Source organism: Marmota marmota, unplaced genomic scaffold (genome assembly GCF_001458135.2).
Source record: "Marmota marmota marmota unplaced genomic scaffold, marMar, whole genome shotgun sequence".
In the NCBI taxonomy this organism is placed as follows: domain Eukaryota; kingdom Metazoa; phylum Chordata; class Mammalia; order Rodentia; family Sciuridae; genus Marmota; species Marmota marmota.
This window is the reverse complement of record NW_025999962.1, coordinates 7461259-7483652: the sequence shown is the minus strand read 5'-3', so window position 1 is coordinate 7483652 and position 22394 is coordinate 7461259. Positions and strand designations below refer to the sequence as shown.

The 22394-nt window shown below is 48.5% G+C and overlaps 1 protein-coding gene across 1 annotated transcript in view; it reads left to right on the top strand.

Moving 5' to 3' along the window:
* Positions 1-22353, top strand: part of Grap2 (GRB2 related adaptor protein 2) — a 66636-nt gene extending 44283 nt beyond the window's left edge. The window contains exons 2-7 of the mRNA XM_048802980.1: positions 1631-1722; positions 8692-8783; positions 11610-11729; positions 15260-15431; positions 17399-17515; positions 18178-22353. Coding sequence (XP_048658937.1) covers positions 1645-1722; positions 8692-8783; positions 11610-11729; positions 15260-15431; positions 17399-17515; positions 18178-18357 — 759 coding nt within the window. The 5' untranslated portion in view covers positions 1631-1644 and the 3' untranslated portion in view covers positions 18358-22353. The remainder of the gene's footprint in view (positions 1-1630; positions 1723-8691; positions 8784-11609; positions 11730-15259; positions 15432-17398; positions 17516-18177) is intronic.
* Positions 22354-22394: the final 41 nt, after the last annotated feature.

The window sequence follows — 22394 nt, the reverse complement described above, 5'->3', positions numbered from 1 at the left end:
GTACGAAAAGTGTATTTGCCTTGTTGTTTGGGAATAAGTTTGAACTGGTGAAAAAGCTCCGAGAGCCATTTGTGACATTTTATTTGACTTCTGAGCTATTTTTCACTTAATACTTACCTTTGGACCGGTAATATTTGCCATTAGAAATTACCTTTGGAAAACCAAGCAAATATGGAAAATTAGAGACACGAACCCCTTGCTATCACCCCGTCACAGTCGGCTTTAATCCTCTGAGCTCTCTGCTCTTTATCCTGCCACCTGCTGCCACCTCCCTTATTTGCCCAAATCTTGTCTACTGGGGCAGAAATTCAAACTGAGAGGACGATGTGGCCCCAGTTTCCTGATCACTGAAAGTCCACCAGGTTTGAGGGTTACTTATTAACTCACTCAAAGGGTTTGAGACTTAGGGAATTTTTGAGAAACATAAATGCCAGACCACAGCTTTCCAGATTCGGCCCTGACAGTAAGCTGTCTTAGCAGAGAATCAAAGGATTTGATAGTCTCGGGGACTCAGCGCCACATTTCAGGGAGAAAAGTTTCTAGGATATGGAACACATCAGAAGAAAGTCGTGCGGCTTCTAACCTGGTTGCTTTGGCTGGAGAAAGATTTATTTCATAAAATTATTTTAAAACATCAATACTCCTTAACTTTTTTTGCATAATACTTTGCATCTAGTATTTCATTTCCTCTCATAATTTTATTCATTGAATATCATGATCTCCATTTTACAGATGAAGAAACTGAGATTTAATTTCTTTCCCAAGATCAAATGGCTATTTACCAACAAAACTAGGATTCTACCCTTCTCTCTCTCTCTCTCTTGCTTTCTGTATGACGTCTCCACAGATTCCTAAAAAGAAAATTTCATGCTCAATGTAATATGGTGATTGATACATTGATCTTTCTTTACACAGGTCTCATGCATTACAAGGAGGGGCCAGAATTTTAACTCATTTAAAAAATGTGAAAATCAAAATTTCCAAAATGTTCTTGGTTTATGCTACAATAATAAAATAAGTAATTTGATCAACCAAATCTCTCATCTCAAAAACCAAAATGCTTCCAAGTCTCTAAAACCGTGCAGAAGGACGCTGAGCTCCCCATTGACCGGGCCATCTAATTCTCTTAAATGATTCAGATGTAAAAGAGAAAATGGCATCTGTCTAATTAACACCGCCTGGTTAAATATAGTTGCCAAGGGACAGCCTCAGGACAGTGTTTACAGAACAGTCTCCCCAGCCCCTTGGGCCTCAAGTTCCAGTTGATAGCAAGCCTTCTGTCCTTATCAAGTGGAAACAGAGATGCCCCCAGAAGGGGGTGACAGGCCACTACAGGCCAGGCGACAGGCGAGGGGAGATGAAAGGAGAGGGAAAAGGCTGTCGTTGGCCTGCATTTCCTGCTCCTGGCATCTGTTGGTTCAGAAAACCATCCCAGGAACCAGATCTGGAAGGATCCAGGAGCTCTTGCTTCAAACACAAGCCCTGGCGTCCACCTGAGTCCTGCTCTCGTGCCTGCAGACATTCACTGGGCCACACTCCTACCCACTGCTGAGGCTGCCAGGCAGTGCCATCTGCTCTGAGGCCCTTTCCCTGGTGGAAAGGCACAATGACCACCTTATTTCTCTTCCAGCTTCACGTCCCAACATGGAAGCTGTTGCCAAGTTTGATTTCCTGGCCTCTGGGGAGGATGAACTGAGCTTTCACACTGGAGATGTTCTGAAGGTAGGTGATACGCGGCCCCCAGGGAAGTGAGAGCTAGTTGAGGTCCCCCAAGTCCTGCCACTGAGGTCATCTAACAATCCATGCCTTTGTCTCTGAAGAATGTTCACAGTTCCTTTTATGAAAAGACGTTCAGCTCCATGCAGGCCAGAAGAGAGCATAAGTCACCATCTTATCCTGAGACACTTATGGTCCAGAAGGGGACAGACACCCATCCCCAGGACTGTCCCAAATGTTGTCAGCTCAGGGAGCACAGGGGAGGGAAGAGGTGATTCCACCTTGAAAGGTGGGGGTTGTAGGAATGTGGCAGAATGAGGGTCAGGAACGCAGTGAGCTCAGTGGGACCTTTTGCTGAAACTCAGGGCTGTGCTAAGGCAGGAGCACCCAGGTTCATGGTTGGAGCTTAGGAGAAGAGGTGAGGATGGGTACAGACGGCCAGGGAGAGGCAGCTGGGCCAGACGTGGCTCAACAAAAGCCATGCCCACCCAGCCACTCAGAGGCTCCTTAAAACTTGTCTTCAGCCTGTAATTGAGTTGTAGTGGCCACTTGCTGAGCTGAAGTGGCCTTGGACTTCTCCCACGATGTAGGCACACTTACAGACTCCAAAAGTTAGCCCTTGTTTTTTGCAAAAGAAACACAAAACCCTTCTGGAGGCCATTTAATGGTCTATGATGCCAAAGGCCTCTTTTCTGGCCTCAGCACAATTGAAGAGGCTGTCCCTGTCCTCAGCAGCCCAGATGGGCTTTCTCAGATGCCCAGTGGCACTGGGGCCACCACTGTCTCACCATAGAGGATTTTGTGCTATACAAAGCAGCTTGTCACGTGTGACTTGGAAAGTGTCTGTGGAGGACAAGCCACGGGGGATGGATTTGCTAGGAATTTTAATGCTTCCAGCACGAAGCCTTCCCACGGCTCTTAACTGAAAAGGTCTAGTGGCCCGAGGGCAGTGCTCAGTGTTGAAGCTACAAGCTCAGAATAGCGAGAAGGCTGCCAACCCAGTAAAAGGTGGCTGTCCCTTCTCTGTGGCTTTAACAATGTTCTTGAGGACTTGCCATGTGGGGAAAAGCCCCCCCCAGTTCTCTGTGGAGCATTGGGACCATGTGATTCTCAGCCACGCTGGAGCGTACCCCACTCAGAAGAGGCCAGGGAGGGACCAACCACTACCCTCATCTTCCATTGCAAACAGAACTCCGATACTGCTCAAATTTTCCTCCTTCCCCAGACAAGTGAAAGGAAGGGAGGAGCCAAAAACCCAACCCTGGCCTCAGTTCTGCTTCCCAGGCCACCTCCTGGTTTCTTTTCTCCACTTTTTGGCATTACCAGGCAGAATTCTCTACCTGGGCACCCTCTTTCCTCATTCCTCAACATTCTGGAATCTGCCTCTTACCTGTTAACACCCTTTTATGCCCGATGACTTCCTTGATGTGAAATATAACAACCCTCCCGATCACCTGGAGAACGTGGCTCTGCTAACCGCCTCTCTCCTGGGCCCCCTCCCCTCCTGGGGAGGCCCCCATTCTTTCTCTCTCCCTCCCTTCTTAAACCCCCTCTATAGCTCTCATTTTGGGGTGTTCCTTTTCCTCCCTCTAACCATAGACAGCAGCTTCCTGGGCGTACTGCCCTTGGCCATCTAATTTCCCCTCTTGCTCTGAGCCACCTCATCCATTTCTCTGGCTCCACTCTCACCTCTATGCCAAAGACCCACCATTCTGCACTCTGCCTCCTGCTCTGACCTCTGCCTCGAATCCCAGACCCACATTTCCAGCTGTCAGCTGGATGATGCCACATGGACTCCAGACTCACCAGAACCCCGCACCCACCTCACCCCCACTTCCACATCCATGTTCCGAATGTCAGCAGAGGCTGGTCACCACACCAGCAGCCTCAGTGGTCATCTATTCCCCCCTTGCCAATTCTGGTGATCAGTAGCCAACATCTCCTGATTTCCTGTTGAGTGCCAGGACCTGGTCAGGTGGCTTGCAGGCATTATTTCATAACTCAGTAAACCTGTAAAGTAGGACTACTTTTTTCTTCCATTTCACAAGTGTGAAATGGAGGCTGAGGGATTAGACCATGTGTCCAAGTTAACCCCGGTAGATTCTGACGGTCTGGGTGGAGCTTTGTGCAATTCCTACACACGATACACTATGAATATTTTTCATGGTGATCTCTCTCAAGTGAGCCCCACCTTCACTAGAAAGGTGTGGGGTGCAGTGGGAAGGACTTTGCTACCAGCCAGATGTGGGTTCAACCCCCAGCTCACTACTGTGAGGCCCTGGGCCAAGTTCTGCTTCCTCTGAGTCTCAGTGACTCCTTCTATCAGTGGAGGCCTAGCTACCCTGCAAGGTCCTGGCCCGAAGCAGATGCCCAGCAAAGGGTGGCCATGTTATCAGTAGACACATTTCTGCTGTCTCTGCCTGTTCATTCACACTGTCGCCATGGCCCCCTTGACTGACCTCATTGCCTGCTGTCTCTTCTTTCTTCAATCTTTCTACCAAGTAGTCCCAGAAGGACTTTTCTAGAAGACAAATCAGATCATATCATTTCCTTGCTCGAAAGCATCCAGTGGTTCCCTGTTACCAATTGATTGAAATCTAAACCATCTGGCCCCAGTGCACTGTCCGATCTCATTACGCTCACAAGCAGGCGCACTTGTGCGTGCGTGCACACACATACACACACATACAGACAACCTTTGTGTACATAATGCCCCCGGTTCCACTACAACACAGCCCCATCTTGGGCTCTCCCCTATGCTCTGAGTGTCATTTCCCTGCCCACGCGTGTTCAGACCACCCTGCCAGGTGCCCTCACTGATCCTCCCCTTTCCCGACTGCCCCAGCAAAAGCGATCCCTTGTCCTTCAGCGCCTCCCCAGCTTTCATAGCGCTTCATCTTGAAGCACAGGCTCCACTTCTCACTGCTACTCTCTCCCTGTGGGCTCCCAGTTGCCCATTTCTGTGTTGGCTGCTCTGTAAGGGCCAGGGTCACTTCTGCCAAAGTGGGTCCTGCCAACATCTGGTGCATGGAGGGGCGTCCCTCCATCGTGGGCTCCCTGGGAGCAGCACCATGCCAGATTCATCTTTGTGTCTTCCCACCATCAAACATAAGCCACCGCCCCAATAGGTTCCCAGGGCACACTTCTTAAATTGCTGAACTTCATTTCTGTGTGCTTATTTGGAATTCCATCCGAAAGTCAGCCCCTTCCCTCTTTTCAAATGTTGCCCATTGCAGCTGTAGTGGTGAAGAGAAAAACGCAGAGTTTGTGACAGAGCTCACACAATGTCTGAGTGAAGGTCATCAGTGCCCTAGTCATCGCTCCTGGTGTGCCACCACAGTGTCTGCTCCTCTCATCCCGAGTCGGGAAACATACCCAGGGATCCTCATGGTCATTCTCAAAGCCAGCTCTCGTCAGCCCCAGCAATTTGCTTTAGGGTGCCTTTGTCTCTTGTTTGGCTTCTAGAGCTAAAGACTAAAGAGCTTTTCATAAGAAAGTTCCCCCCAAAAAAGTGTCTGACTAGTGCATCCACCACTCTCTCCAGACTGTGAGTTCCCCAGAGTGAAGGCCCAAGTTCACTCACCTCCGTATTCTTGACACCCTAACTGCAAACAGCAGGTGCTTACAAGAGGCTGATCCGCATGGGATGGTAAACAAGATGGTGGACAAGGAACCCTGCAGAATGACCTGATCTCTGTTCTCCTCGGGAAGAAACATTTGGAAAGCCGAGAATCAAAATCAAACTTTCCGTGTTCGTGTCATAAACCTCCATACCCGTAGGCTCACATAGCACCAGACTTACATTGAAATCTGTCACTGGAATTTTCCAGGAGCTTTGAAAACTGTCTCTTGACCCCCATCCATTTCTACTTGCTTCTGTACTGCGTCCAACTCGACCCCATTTCTTTCTCCTGAAACAGAGGCATAAAAGCACTAAGAGTTAATCCTACATAATTAACTTCCTCTACACCTCTGATTTCTGCCATGCCTCTAAGAGCTGTAATTCTATCCAATTTTAAATTTTTTCCTGATGTACTTTGGTCTTTCTCTTCCCACGTCTAACTTATTCTCAGGCCATGTAACCCAGAAAATTATTCTCTTAGGGAACATTTTTAAGAAGTAAGGCACAGCAATTTCGGGGTAAAACTTCATGGGTTTAGACTGAGCTCCTTGCTCAGGTTTATACGATGGGTATAAGAGATAAGGGGAACCGAACCGATGGAGAGATGAGAGGAGCAGGAAGTTACAGGGCTCTGGGCCCACAACAGCAGGAGGAAGCCCTCTCCCCCTCCCCCAAATACTTTCCTTGCAGAAAATGAGATTTTTTAAGACCTTGCTTCTATTACACCATAAAAAGCCTGTAAATTCACCTCTCTGGAAACACAATTTCAGACCGACCAAGCACCAGGTGGTGGAGACAAATAGCCAGCATTGGGGGATAATCTTTTGGTTTCAGGAGGAGGTAGTTAGATGGGTATGAGCCATGATTACTAAAATTACAGCTGGCTTCAGGTCAGAGAACGAAATACAAAGTGTTGTTCGTGCTGTGATAAGCCAATTTCCAAAAGGCCTCTCTCACCTTAGTCCTGCTCACTTTTGGATTTGACATTTGCCCCCTGGCCAAAAATTCTGTACTCCCATGATGGGAAAAAGGAATTCCAAAGCCATGGAAGCAGTGGCCCAGAGGCAAATGTTCCCGTGGTCTCTGTGTAGTTGGGAGGCACCACCTCTGGGGTTCCTAGTTCTTCCTTTGACCTAGATTTTCTGCTTCCCCCATTGCTCCCCCCCACACACATACCCTCGTCCTTAGTGAAACCAACAGTCACATTTGATGTTTGAAACTATAGAGTTCTCTGTTCTCAGCAATTCTCAAACTCAAATATGGGACACACTTTTATTTCTTCGGAACAAATGATCACATTCAAAACATACACAAATAACATAATGCTTTAAAGAACTTATAAACCCTTCTGTGTCCTTCAGAGCTGGAATTCTCCCTCACAAGAATATCACATTTGACAGATGATATTTTCATAAAGAGTATGTGCTTAGGGAAGGACTTTCAGAGGGCTCTGTGAGGTGCTGGGCAGATATTATTATCCCCGTCTTCTGATGCTAATTGACTGGCCCAGCGTCACATAGCTAGTGGCAGAGCCAAGCCAGGAACCAGGCCTTCTCCTTCCACCATAGGGCCCTCTCCCCTTTCGTCCCCCTCAGGAGTGATACTAGAAGTAGGTCAGCGTTACTTCTCCAGCACGAGGCTCTCTGCAACTCTCCTCCTGGCTTTTTCTCTGGGAGAGAGAAACCCCTGGGACCCATGACTTCAAATCCATCCCTTTGGATGACTCCCAAGTGCCACTCTGCCACCCCCACCTCTAGCCTGTGTCCGGCTCCCACGTGCACTGCTCCTGAGCCTCCTTTCCCCATCAGAGTTCACCCACTACAAGCTGAAGTCCATGCGTCCTTCCTGCTTGACTCCTGCTTTCTATTTCAGGACAGACATGTCTACCCACTCCATCTCCCAAGCTAGAAATTCAGAGTCATCCCCAAATCCCCCTCTCCCTCAGCTCCCCAGAAGGTCAAAATCCCGCCCATGTGGCTTTCTCAATTCCTCTAAAATATGTCCTCACCTCCTCTTAGTCCAGGCCCCATCGTTTCTTTCCTGGGGAGTGATACTCACCTCCCCTCAGTTCCTCCCCTGACTTTATCCCACCCCCAGCTCATCCTCACCCTGTGATACAGAGCTCTTTCTTAACTCTCTTTCTTACTGTTATTTCCGGGCTTAAAGTCTTTTCCTCACTCTCCATAAATTCCAAGATAAAAACCCAAACTCTTCAACATGGGCCCAGGGGTTCTGACAGGCATCCCAGAGTGCACCTCATTTCCTCATGCCTTAGGAGTGGTTCTTTAGCCACCTAACTTTGCCTGAGTAACTCACTCATTGCCTGGGCAGATGGCCTCTCCCCCAGGCTGTCTTTTCTACCCATCCTCTGACTTTCCTCTTCATCTTAGTCACTCAATTCACCAGGACATCTTCAGCTACAAGAAACAAACTAAAAATGGCTGAAACGATCACAGAGTTATTATTTCTCAAAATTCAGAACTAGGAGGGCTCCTGGGTGGTTAATTCAGTGGCTCTTCGCATTTCCTGCCCTCTTCTGCTCCACCATCCCCGTTTTGAACTGTGGCCCACGTCTATGTCACATTACATTAGAAGCATCTCAGTGGGGGTGGCAAATATTTTTCTTTTAACGGTGACTCTTATTTTCTGAAATAAGCAGAAGCTTCATAGAGCCAAGTCTGGTGAGTAATATGAGTAACCAAGGTAGGTGACAGTGTGTGGGGTAACAGTCAAGAGGGAACCATACAGTAATGAGACAGAACTTTTGGTTTTGCTTGTGCTCTGGCTTTAAAAGCAAGTTGACAAACACCATCCCATGTATCTTGAATCCTGTCCCAGCGATCTGTGAAACACAGAATGTGAACACACAGAGGTGCTGTTTCCACAGCTGGCTCCACTTGGATGTCCAAGTTTTAATCTACTTGTTTGGAGAGTTTAATTTTTTGAAGTTTCCTGGTCACCTGGAAGAGAAGAAAAAACTACGGAGTAGCCATTCTTTCTTTCCCACCGTCTGCCCAGATGAGGAACTAAAGATGCCAAGACCCAAGACAAAGGAAAAGGAGAAGGAATTCAGAGAGGCCCCCATGTGCTGGGTCTGGGAAGCCAGGCTACAGTGGGGTGACATGAGTAGGTGGCACAAGTGACAGAGATAGCTTGGGGTCAAAGAGAAGCCATATTCCAAAGGCAAGCCCACTGAGTGCCCTCTTCCCGACTAGGGGGACTCACAGCAGCTACCTGGATCAGTGGCTTTTTTACCTATACATCCAAAAGGACTTTCTTTGCCCTGCAGCCCCTTCTCTTGCTTTTCCGGGTCCTCCCTGCAGCAACTGCGTCCTTTGTTCTCCTCCCTGTAGATCTTAAGTAACCAAGAGGAATGGTTCAAGGCGGAGCTTGGGAGCCAAGAAGGATATGTGCCCAAGAATTTTATAGACATCCAGTTTCCTGAGTAAGTATTTCCAGCCTGCTGAGATTGGCCTACCCACACACGCTCCCCTTACTTTTTCAGTCGTCACTAAAATTATCCATGCATACCCAAGATACTGTCAAAAATGGTTGCCTCTGGAGATCTCCCTCCAGAGCCTCCAGAACCACACAGCGGAAGGCCAGGGGTGGGAGGAAGATTTGCATTTCATTTCATTCCCTTTTGAAGTTTCCACCATGTGCATGTATCGCCTATTTTAAGTTTTTATAAAATAAGGTTATAAATTAAAATCACCCACAATGATTGCAACTGCAGGTTTCCAAGCATCCCAAAGGGGGCGCTGTTGGCCACCTCGCTTCAGAAGGGCCGTTTTGCAATTACCTTCCACCCAAACAACTCTGTCCCTAATAGGGCGGCTGTGGGGACACTCCCTGCCTTCCTTAAAGTATATGTTCACCCCAGCCAGAGAAGAGAAGTCAGTGGGGGGAAGGGAAATTCCCTCCAGAAAGAGGAAATGAAACACTGAGATTGGGCCCCAGTTGTCTCAAGAATTGACCACAAGGGTTAGATAGAAATCTAATCTTGTCGCAGAGCCGGTGGCTTACCCAAACAGCAAAGGTTTGTTGGCACCGATGACTCCTATGAGGTGCAGCAGCACCACCATCAGTGATCCAATACTGACCACTGAACCAGATGAATGACCTCATCGGGCCCTTGATGCTGCCTGGTCATCTGCTAGGTGCCTCCCGCCCCTCCCCCGCCTCACTCTAAGCCCTCGACCTGGATTCCAGGTGCACTGAGAAAATGGAAGTCACCAGAAGGGAAGCTCCCTGATCTCCTCCCCTGGTCCCCAGCCCCCACTTCTACAGCCTCCTGCAACTGAGGTCAGACATGCCCCCCTGCAACTGTCCCCAGCGAACTGCCAGTGCTTCTAGCAGAAATTCTCCCCTCTCCCACATCCACGTTCTTTCTCTCTTTGCTAGATCACTCCCCTCAGCAAACACACATGCTGCCTTTTCTCCCATCTCGCCAAAAAAAATAAACGAAAACCAAAACCAAAAATCTCTTGATCCCCAATCCCTTCCAGCTACCACTTCATTTCTGCAAAAGAATCGTGTTTGATATTTCCAATTGCTCACCTCCCGTTCCCCCTGGAGCTCAAGGGCACAGTGAACAGAGAGAATAGCTTTGCAATGACATGGAATATTGAAACCCTGACTGCTTGTGCCTAATGTGAGTGTGTGAGAGTCTTTGGAAGTCTCAAAAGAAATCACTTCTCCAATCCTAGTTAGAGAACACACACATTTTATAATCCCCCCCCCAATTGCCTGTTGCCCCTTCTAAATTATTTCCTTTGAGCGATAGCTGCTATGGAGGGACTTCTTCTCCCATCCCCACTGCTTCCACGTGGCTATGACGTGGCAGTCACTAAGTCAGCCCTGCAAGGGTGTGTGGCAAACTCTGGAAGATCTCCAGACCTCCAGAGAGACTCTGCCTCCAGCCCCTGGGGGTACAGCCAGCATTTCCCTGTGGCCAGGTCTGAAATAAGTGCAGCCCTTCTGCTACCCCTGTCTCCAGTGCAGGTTCCCAAATTCTAGGAAGCATGGAGTGTGGTTCATAAAGGAACCCAAATGCCTGTCAGGCACTTCTCTTAAAGGGCCATGTGCATTAGCCTTACTGGGGGCAGTGATCAGAGCAGCCACCTTGAAGCAATGTCACACCACCCCACCTCTGGCCCCTGAGCAATTACAAACTCTCATTTTGCTTCTTAGAGGTTGAGAGAGGTTTCTGGCCTCCTGCCCTGGGGCTGTCTGTACTCTGGGCCTTGCCCTGAGTGTTCGACTTTTTCCTGCATGCCAGCCACCCTACGTGCAGCCACATTCCAGAGACTGCCACCCTGGCTGCAATCCTGAAAAGGCAGCTTCTCCCATTTGCTTCTTTTCCACAGCAAAGATGATCTTCCAAGCAGGGTGTGTTGGTACCTGCCTACAATCCCTGCAAGGTGGGAGGCTAGGGCAGGAAGATTGCAAGTTCAAGGCCAGTCTTAGCAACTTGTTGAGACCCTCAACAACTTAATGAAACCCTGTCTAAAAATAAAAAATATACAGGGCTGGGATGTAGCTCAGTGGTAAAGAGCTCCTAGGTTCAATCCCTGGTACCAAGAGGCGGGGGGGATGATTTTTTTCTCCAGCCTGTTTTTGTTTTCTTGGTGGTTGCGGTGGGGTCCCAAAGCAGAGGGAATTGCTCACGAAGAATCCCACAGGAGCCGGCTCTGTAGACGCTGTTCTCTGGGGCTGCTGCTCGTCCTGGGTTCTCCATGCCTGCCTGAGTAGCCTGAGTCCCTGGCTGTAACTCACCCCAACTGCCCCATAGAGGAGCCCCCAGCTCACTGAGGCCTCAACCTGGGAGTGAATGCCCCAGGCCCTGCCCAGCCCACTGGCCTGGCATCCCTTCCCAGTGCCCATAGCAGCCCTTCCTCCTGTGCATCCTCTGCCCCGCAGTCCTCCTCCATCTGATCCCGCTCACGCACACAGCAGCAGCGCAGCAGCAGGCAGCTGCTTCCTGCCGTGAGTCCCTCCCTCTTGGCCCCATTTTGGTGCAGAGGCACATTTCCATGATTCAGGGTTTCCAAGCTGGAGGGAGGCTTCTCCTGGAGGGAAGGAACAAAGAGGGCGAGTCAAGAGGAACACTCACTTGCTTTTCTTGAAAGCTGCTTATAGCCCTTGCTGGGTTTCTGAAAGCACCTGCCCCTCAGGCTTCTCTGCCCTCTTCTAACCCTCCCTCCCTTCTTTGTTTTCCCTTACCATCATGCCTGGCATCAAGATCCTCTTGCTGTCTCTCTCCTGGTAGGTGGTTTCATGAAGGACTTTCGAGACACCAGGCAGAGAACTTACTCATGGGCAAGGAAGTTGGGTTCTTCATCATCCGGGCCAGCCAGAGCTCACCAGGGGACTTCTCCATCTCCGTCAGGTACTGGCCACGCCTGACACCTGATCCTTCTCAGCTGATAGTCGCCCAGACTACTGAAGCCACAGGTGACCTCTCAAATGTGACCCAGTGACCAGTGGCTTAGGTGACCAAGCTTGGTGACATCTTATCAAACTGTACTGTTATCCGTTTCCTTCCGGGAACCTGTGTCTGTAACTCCTTAGTGAGGTAGGTTGTGTTCAAAATTATGCCACAATGATCTGCCTCCCCATCTAGGCCAAGTGGTCCTGAAGAACAGGATTTTATCACTTCATCTTTGTGCGCTTAACAGAGTCTTGCACGCGGTAGATAATCGCAGAATATGTATGGAAGGAAGGAGAAGGGGAGGAAGAATATAAGAACTACTACTTGACCACATCCACCTGGGGTTTAAATTTTAAACCCAGAGGTGCTTTACCACTGAGCCACATCCCCAGCCCTTTTTTTTTTCTTCTTTTTGAGACAGGGTCTCCCCAAATTGCTGAAGCTGGCCTCAAACTTGTGATCCTCCTGCAATTACTACTGTGATGTATGCTTGAAGAAGGGTCAGAGACAAGTAGAAATCCCAAGTCATGGCTGTAGGACGCCTATGCGCAGCTGAGCACAGAGCAAGGCTGCCTCAACCCCACACCCTGGCACCCTGCGGCAGACCTGAGAACAACTGAGCACAGCCCAAGGAGTGGGCAGGGAGGGCGGTGACTGGGAAATGTGGCTCCTGTATGGCACCTGGGAGGAAGTAGTGACTCAGTCCAGGCTTAGACATGACACAGCCCCAAATGAGAAGCACGGGGTCTGAACATAGTATGTGTGGTCAGCCTTTCAGAGACTGCATGTACTTGGTGACCACTCATGAAAGTGCAAGAAATAGAGCTGATAGAGGATCAGGAGAAGGCCTGGCCACCCGCGCAGTAAGACCCTCCTGCCAAGTTCATTGGCAGAAGATTCCGGTCTGAATCATTCAGTAGGTTTTGAAAGTCATTACAGCTGTATCACTTCGAGTACAGAAATCTAATCTTAGGTAATAAATTATGGCTACCTCACTCTTTCAAGGAAGTGGATTTTTTAAAACACAGGAAGGACCCACAAATAATGGGTCAACCATTTGTATACACACTTGGCTCTAGGGGGATTGCAAGTAGCTGGTCTCTTTAGCTTTGCTCTGCAATTTTGCCTACACTCTTAATTTTCCTTAAAGCTTTCCTTTTATTAGTTGGGTGATTGTAAACTTTAGCTCAAGCCAATATTAAAGTATCACAAATTCCAAATTCATTAGGTCTTAATTAATGAAATTTTGCTCTATTAATAAACTTTACAAGTCAAACCTATTTTTAAGGGCCCTAATTATGAATTGGACCAAGTAATTTGTTAGATTGAAGGGCATCTCTTTCTGTCTTTGGTTTTTCTTGTCCATGACCCTGGACTTTTTCAGCTATGAATTTTGGTTTCTATTTCCTCAATTGAAACAAATTCTGCAAAATGGTGAGCCTTGACTTCTGCCCAAGTCTTCCCGGGCATTGAGGTACCCAAGTCTTCCTGGGCATTGAGGCAATATGGCCTCTTGTTATGATACTTATTACTACAATATCTATTGTATATCTTCTCCAGAAATGTAGCATAATATTTTCCGAAGTAAAGTCATTTTTATTTATTTTTACATCTGCTTTCTGTCAGAGGCACAGATGATTAAGAGCTCATTGTAGTTCTTCACTTGTGCTTGTTAAGGATCAAGGTTTCAGAATCTGGAGCCCCACATTACATTCTTTTCTGTGCCCCTCTCAGGACTTGAGACAATGGTCAAGTCATTCTCTGTCTATAGACCCAGATGACCTGCAGCACCCCCAATGTCCACTGCTGTCTCAGCTTATGAGAGTGAAAGGGTTAATGTTTCACACTCTGGAGTCCTTTGACCAAGAGATAGTGGATAAATAATTATAATAAACAAGAACATTTCCCCCTCCTCTTTGTGGTAATAACTATGAGTCAGGCCATGGGGCTTTAGGGGGAAAGAAAGCCTCTGTCAGTGGCCAACACACAGGGAAAAAAATCATCATGATTATCACAGGTCAGTTACTATCCCAAAGCAGTAGAGATAGCAGTTACTGTGTAAACTTCAGCTTTGCCCAGGTATGGGCAGAGCCCAGCACAGAAGATGAGAATGAGGGTTAGAATTCCTGTCCCCTCGAAATACCAACCTCTACACCCATCTCTAAGAAACTTCCACTGACCTTCAGAGGTATCTCTACTCTCCAAAACCCTTTAAATTCTTAACCTTTCTGCTGAGTCAGTCTGTTGGTATCATTTGTGCCAGTATATCTTTAAATATACACATAGATCTGTTTGAAAAATAAGTTTTACATATAAGGGAGCATGAGTTGGTCATGGAATAGGACTAGAGATGATAAGAAAAGTCCAGTCCCCTCTTTCTGGATGGATAAAATTAAATTTCTCTAATCCTGATACAAATGTGCCCCATCACTTGAGTCCAGACTGGTATCCAATACAAAAGTGCTGATCTAAAAGAAGTCAGATCTGTGTATGGGGTGAGGGTGGGAGTTCATAACCCACTTGAATCANAAAAAAAAAAAAAAAAAAAAAAAAAAAAAAATAAAATAAAAAAAAATAAAAGAAGTCAGCATGGGCTGGGGATGTGGCTCAAGCGGTAGCGCACTCGCCTGGCATGCGTGCGGCCCGGGTTCGATCCTCAGTACCACATACAAACAAAGATGTTGTGTCCGCCCATAACTAAAAAATAAATATTTAAAAAAAAAAAGAAGTCTACATGGCCTGGTGGGCCAAGCTCACAAGACTGGAACCAGAGACCTGCCTAACCCTCACAGTGATCTTGACTGAGGCCCTGCACCTTTCTGAGCCCGCCCATCCACATCCTCATAGAAGTCAGGCTATAAAATAAGGTCTTTTCCGATCAAACTCTATGGTTCCAAATAATACTTTTCCCCCCAAAGCTCAAAATGCTTTATAACCCTATTTATGCAAAATATAAACCAATATCAAGAAATCCTCCTAGAGAAAAAAAATGTAACAAATTCCTTAAGGATAAGAGCAACTTTTTCCTAACCGGTGCTAGTTTTATAGGCTTAAAGAAGATGGTTCAAAGTATTTCTGATAACAAAAAGATTAACTGGGGCTTAAAAAAATCCTCTGCTGCAGAGCCTTACCATGTCAGGACACTGGTGTTGTCATGTTTAAAATAAACATTATGAAAAGGTCCTCAATCTCTTAGTTTTTAAGACATTTGCAACATTTCCCCCCCCCCCTTGTATATGTTGGCTCCATGTCCAAGACAGATTCCAGCTCATCTGATTACCTTCTGCTGATGTGAAAGTCCCTCCTGAGTGGTCCCTCCCACAAACCTCCTGCTAGCGCTTGGCTAGACCAGCCTTCCTGCCCAGTGATGGGAGAGTCATCCATATCTACATTTCCTGCCCAAACCGAACTCTACCATCCTGGGTGCAAACAGAGCTAGAGGCTCTGTCACCTCATAACATGTAACCTGGATTTGCCTTCCTCTCCAGGCATGAGGATGATGTCCAGCACTTCAAGGTCATGCGAGACAACAAGGGCAATTACTTCTTGTGGACTGAGAAGTTTCCATCCCTAAATAAGCTGGTGGACTATTACAGGACGACTTCCATCTCCAAGCAGAAACAGATTTTCCTGAGGGATAGAACCCGAGAAGATCAGGTATGACTCAGATCCACATCAACCCCGACCTAGAGATTTTAGGAAGTCCAAGCTCCCACCGAGAAAATGCATTTAATGGGCTGATCCCAGAGTGTTCTGAAAAGCAGGATAACCCTGAGGTCAGACCTCAGTTTCAGTCCTAGCTTAACACTTCCTAGCTATGTGACTTTGGAAAATTCTCCAATCCTCAGTTTCCTCATCCACAAAATGGGGATAGGAGTGCTACCTACTTCCCAGAGGGTTGTGACTGTAAGAGAATAGAATGGATGCCATCTCTTCCATCATTCTGAATCACACTGCAAATCCTCCATGAATTTAACTCTTTGTGGGGTGCTACAATTCTGTCACTTGCAGACATTGAAATGTGTTTTCAGCCCAGCTCAGGAGCTGCCCAAGGAGGGAGTAGGGGGCTCCTACTCTCTAAGAGAGTAGGATCCCAGAGTAAAGCAGCAGGTGGAGCTTTGTGATGGCTTGGGGGTAAGTTGCAGGGGGACACTGAAGGAGAAAAACAGACCTGGAATTTTTGCTCTTGCAACTATTTGTAACACAGAGTACTGTTTAATAGAAAAGAACCGGATTAAATCCTGACTTAGCCACCACTTACCTGTATTACCTAATCAAGTGAAGAAACCATTCTGAGTATCAGTTTTCTCATCTGGAGAATGGGGAGAACATCAATACTCCCTCACTGGGCTCTTGTGAGAATGAAATATCATACAATTGCAGCCTTGCCTGCCTAAGAATCTGGTCTATAATAGATATTAAGAGAAAGGTTATCTGCCTCCTGTGAGTGAATTCTCACACATGTGCACACACACATGCAATATGTAAACTATTTTTCAAAAGAAAATACATGGTTATAAGAGGCAGGTGTTATAGAAAGAGGCATTGACTGGGCTAGTTGAGCCTAGTTATTTGAAAAGTGTTGAGACTTTTAAAGCAACATGTGCGCTAGGGAAGTAAAGAAAACCCTCCCTTCCAAGCTGCTGGCTGTTTTTAAGGCTGAGAAACTATAAAGGAGGAAAGGGTGTTCCCGCCAAGTGCACACAAAGTACAGAAAGGAAAACAAAGGTTAACCAAGACCTTGTGCATTATTTCAACCAGGAAATGGGCAGAGGCATTAACTTACTAGGATGTCCATTCAGAATAACAGAGACCATATTAAATTGTATTAAACTGTATTAAATGAATTAATATTTGTAAAGTGCAAGCATATACGAAGTCTGGGGCTCTGGGTAACTGTTTGTTAAATAAAACTAACAAGTCTTTCTGATTCACGAGTGGTGACAGCATGGAGTAGCAGGCCTCGCTCCTTCCTGACATGCCGGGCGCCAGGCCTGGTTTTCATGGTGCTGCTGGAATGCGGCTGTTTGGGTGTCTATTGCCAGGCTGTAAATGACAGTGCAGAATCACACAAAGTCAACAGCAGGGCCTATCTGGAGGGCGGGACGTCCAGCAGTGTGGCAACATGTGATAAGGGAAGGTGGCATTGTCAGTAAAATGGAATATTTAAGCTTGATTACACGAGAAAAACAAACCCACTAGAAAAGGATCGAACGGGTACCAGGTGGAAAGAGTTTGACAACCAGACCCTGGAACCCCTAACACTGGGAAAACCTGAGAATGTAGAGGTCTGAACCATCCATTGTCTCGAAGCTGCCACCCCCCCCCCCCNCTCTACCGCTGAGCCACAACCCCAGCCCCTCCTTTTTTTTTTTTTTTTTTAAGGAAAGAGAACATACACATTTCTTATGTGAGAGCATGAGACTCCCCTAGTGAATATTTCTTAACTGAACAAGCAAATGTCATCTTGGCCTTCAGAATCCAAGGTCCCTTTGACCTCCCTCCCCTTCTCTCCATCATCCAGGGTTTATGGTCATGCTCAGAAAATTCTCCTGTATCCTGGGTGTGTCGATGGCACCTCAGCAAGGCTCGGGAGGGTAACGATCCTCTGTTGCCTCTGTCTCTAGGAACGTCGTGGAGGCAGCCTGGACATAAATGATGGGCACTGTGGCGCGGGCAGTGAGGTGAATGCAGCCCTCATGCATCGGAGACACACAGACCCCGCCCAGCTCCAGCTGGCAGGGGTAAGCGGGCCGGGGGTGGGGTGGAGTGGGGTGAGGCCTGGGGCTAAAGGAATCCAGCGGTGCCTGCTCCAGGGGTTCCTGGTCTTGCTGTTGGGCTGGCTCTGTCCTGTCCCCATGGTGCTGTGGATGGAACCCAGTGCCTCACGTGGGCTGGACAAGCACTCTGCCACTGAGCTACAACCCCAGCCCTGTCCCCAGGCTTCTTGCCTCTCACTCTGGCAGGGTGAAATCCGCCTTTATCTTTGTGATCTGTCTTGACTCAGGACTCAATTGTACTCACCTGGAAGGCTTGCCATTCTGTGTGTCACTTGAAGAAAATAAAAGTACCTCCTTGTAATGTAGAGAGAGTGGTTAGGGACTCCCTGCGGGCATTAGAGAAAAATGTGAATAAAAGTGCTGAGCCTCAAGGCTGGGGTGTAGCACTGAGCTGGGGTGGAGCAGGGGCCTAGCATGTGCCAGGCCCTGGTCTCTCTCCAGCATAACAGCAAAACAAAACAAGAGGTAGCTTCAGGGCTGTGCATGTCCATCTGCTTTAAGTGGCAGGGGGTCAGCTTCTGTGGAGGTCATGGCTCAAGGAACCACTGCATGCTCTCTGCAGAACAGTGGCTCTGAAGGCCAGCTGGCCAGCCCGCAGCTGCTAAGCATCTCTGCTTCCCCAACAGCGCGTGCGGTGGGCCCGGGCCCTGTACGACTTTGAGGCCCTGGAGGATGACGAGTTGGGATTCCACAGCGGAGAGGTGGTCGAGGTTCTGGACAGCTCCAACCCATCTTGGTGGACCGGCCGGCTGCACAACAAACTGGGCCTCTTCCCCGCCAATTATGTGGCACCCATGATGAGATGAGCCCTGCTGGGGGGACCGGAAGCTTTCTCTCTGAAGCTATCCCCAAGAAAGCGGGGCAAGGAAAATTCTCCTGTATCCTGGCTGTGTCACTGGACCACACAACTACATACCATGCATACAGTAGACACGCGTACATGTATATGCATATCCACACCATGTTTTATTATAGTAATTTATTGGCAATTGAGTTGGTTTATATGGGCAATTGGGTTGGTTGAAATGGAAAGGAACTCAGATGGAGAGTGATATCTGTGCTTCTTTTTTGCTCCTCTCATTGAGTGCAGAAGGCAGTGGGGGAGTGGGGCAGGGGGCAGGAGAACTGGAACTTCAAGAGTTGTCCCTACTTCCTCCCTGGTTTGGGAATTTTCCCAGACAGCAGCCAAGCACAGGCCCCACCCCAGCATTGGACGCAGAACAGCAGGGTGGAGCTGGACGTGGTGGGGCACGTTGCAGCTCACCTGCAAGCCCCACGCACCTGGAGGGTTGCAGGGCAGCTTTCCTCCCATTCTCCAGGAGGTGGGCACTGCTGCATCAAGATTTAAGGTGCAGCTGATCCACGGCCACGGGCACCGAGCAAGTCTGAACAGGAGCTCACAGGGGCAAGGACAGGAGCAGCTGCGTGGGAGAGTCCCCGCTGTGCAAGGCTGGCCTCCTGGAGATGCCCAGCCACCACATGCATCCTCCCCAAACAATGTTCCTTGGGTGATCTTTTCATAGGCTGTCTGGAGAGGGCGTCTCCAACACGGGATTCTGTGAGGAGCTGAAGCTGTGAGGTGGAGGGATTTTCCATAGCTCCCTGTGGCTTACCTGGACGTGACCTCAGTTTCTCCAGCTACAAAGGAAGCTGCATCTTAGATTCTGTAAAGTGCTGGAGAAGCCCTGGCTGACCATGCTGAATTTGAGGATCATTCTTTTCTGGCTTTCAGGGTGTTTCTTCAGGGCTCTGCTCATTTTTTCTTGATTCCTGTGTTTGAGGACATCTTGCCCCAGTGGCCCAGAGAGAAGCCTGACTAGGGATCGATAGATCAATTGATGGATTGAATATGACCCTGGGTGGGAGCAGGCTTTGAAATTAGTTCCCTGTTCAATCTGACTGTTGGACCACTCCTGGCCTCCCCTCTCCCAAAAATTGCACTTGGGGAGAAAACCCCACTATCACTGTCCCCCCTTGTCACCTCAAACTAGAGTCGTGTGTCCTAGTGCTCGACCCGGGGGTGTGAAACTCAGATCAACCTGGCCAGAGAGGAAGTGCATTGCTTTGTGGAACCCAGGAGCAAACACATCTGTGCAGAGGACACTGAGGGAAAAAAGAGAGAGCGCCTGCCCATGCATGTGTACACACGTGCCGATGTGTGTGCCGATGTGCACCCGATGTGCTCCCCCTGAGCATGTGCATCTGTGGGCTAAGACAGGAGAAAAAGGGGTGGCGTTGAAGGTGTTGGTGAGAGCGCACGGTGGGGCCCCGTTCCTTTGTTTCTCCTCCTCACCCCGTGTGCTCTAGATGATAAAAGAGAGCTTCTGACTCAGAAGTGACTGCCGGTGTAGTGTAAGCTCTGTCCCTTGTGACTCTGATTCTACAATTCTCTGATCCCCATGTTCCCTTTAGAGAAAAAGGGGAAGAAAGGGACTCTGTGGCGGGGACTAGCAGGGAAGAGAAAATAGCCTGGAAGCAGCCAGGGAAGCAGAGTGTGAGTGAGGAGAGGCCGCAGCCTTCGGAAGCAAAGGCAGGATCAAGGCAAGACACTAAGTGGGACAGGAAGGGTGAGCTTGATGAGGCCAGGGGCAGCCAGCACAGGAGGGAGGGGCCAAGGCAGGTGGGAAAGGGTGACTCCCAAGAAGGCAAGGAGCAAAGACACCCCAGAAAAACAAGCAGGAGAAGGGGAGCCAATGCATAGCGCCCTCATCAGCTCTCCTGGTGCTAGGTAATGGGAAACATTATGGTAAATAAAAGCCAGAAGGACTCTTTGATTTTACAGTATTTGCAAACCATATGCTTTAAACAGCCCACAAACTTCATCCGTTTGTCTGCTTCTGTGGGAGGATCAGCCGCGGTGTGACTCTGGTCTAGATCTCGAGCCTTGACACACCGTGAAGAAGTCAGCAACACAGCCATGGCTCTGCTCTGCCCAGTGGCCCAGCCCCCAGGTGGGAGTGGGAGGACCCCAGCGCTGGCAGGGGCCTTGGCCTGGAGAGGCTGACCACATGAGCGGGCCGCGTGAGCACAGTTTTCACAACTCTGGGAACAGGGTGTCTTGCTCTCCAAAGGGCCATCGTGGGAGCAGGAGGAGTGTTTCTATCAAGGTGCCCTGCCTTGCTCATCAGTGTGGCTCAATCCAGAAGAAAGCAGGGGAGTCTTCTCCCACACAGGCAGGACAGGGCTCGTAGGGACCAAGCCAAGAAGACAAGGACCACACTGTCCCCACTGGGGAACAGGAGCAGGAGGAGCTCAGCTCTCCTCAGCCACTAGTGTTGTTCTCCCCTCTACCCCAGTTTGTCCCCCTGAGCCAGGGGAATGTCCACCCAGCACTTCTCACCAGCCACACAACTAGCATGCAGCACATTGTGTCTGGTTTGGGCTGTGACACTGTACATGACTTAGGAGCAGGGAACTTCCAGAGAAAAACCAGTTCCTGTTCAACCAGTTGGGTTTTGCTAACCTCTTACTGAGGACCACTGCATTTCAATGATCTGGCACCTGCCACTGCCCACCCACTTTCAGATGGCCTTGGGATGATCTCAGGCCCCTGCTTCTCAAAATTTCAAGGGCCTGCAAATTGCCTGGGGACCCTGTTAAAATGCAGAAGCCGCTTCAGTCCTGCGTTTCTAACCAGCTCCCTGGCGCTGCAGGCGGGGTCTGCACTTGAGCAAGCAGGAAGGGCGAAACTTGGCAGTGAGCTAAACAGCTAGAAAAATCAAATTGGATTCTTTTTCTGAGGCTACTCAGTCATTTCTCTTCGTTGGTAATGAATACGTCACTTTGATTTTGGGACAGACCCAATTCCGAGCTGTCGTTATGACATCATCCATGTTTGACAGCCCAGTGACTTATCTTCATCTTCACCAGGAATCAAACACCTTTCGGACAAACAGGAATTTCCTAATAGTAATTGTTTTAAACATGAGCAGAGTTTACAGAAAACATTGCAAAAGCTTCTTAGGAAATCTTTGAACATAAAATTGACACCCGTCACATGGGGGCAATAAGTGAGACAGGCACATGGGCCTCCATGACATTATTGGGTCTCCGACAACCCCAAGCAAAACAGCCCACAGTGGGGACAGATTATCACTGTCAAAATATTTGCCAGTTGCCTTGTCTAAAGTCGACGTTTCTGCCTGTCTGTACCAAGAGCAGTGTGTGAAAAAGATTTATTGTCTCAATTCTTTAAAAAAATACATTTTTCAAGTTCCACCACTTCATCACCGCAGCCATGCCAGCCTCCTGTCCCTCCTAGGCAACAATGTTCTCCTCCATACTTTCCTCCCTGCATTGTTTCTTGCCCCGAATACATTTCCCACACAGACACTGGAGTGAAATTTGTAAAATAAGTTAATCTTATCAGATCACTCTCCTTCCAACTGCCCAAAGTCCTAATGTGACCCTGCCAGGTTTGGCCTCTGCCAGGATCCCTCTCCAGCCTCCTCTGGGGCCTGTCCTCTTCTTTCATGTCCCTGAACCACTGGCCTTCTCTCAGCCTCCAGATGGCCCAGGATTTGTCCCACACAGCCTCTGTCTTTACCTGCGAATTCTTGATCAGGCCTGGGTTTAAATGTCACTGCCTCAAATAGTCCCCCCATGACCCCATAGACTAGACCCCAAATCCCATGCTTTTCCTGAACAGCACAGACTCAGACTGAGTTATCTGACTGCTAGACTGGAAGCTCCGTGGGGCAGGGATCGGCTGCTTGTAAACCACTGTGTGCCCAGCATCTCCCATGGTGCATAGCATGGAGCCTTAATAAATGTATGTCTAATAAATGAACAAGCAAAACCTGCCTTGTCTCATCTGTCCATTCATTCTGTAACCCAAACGTCT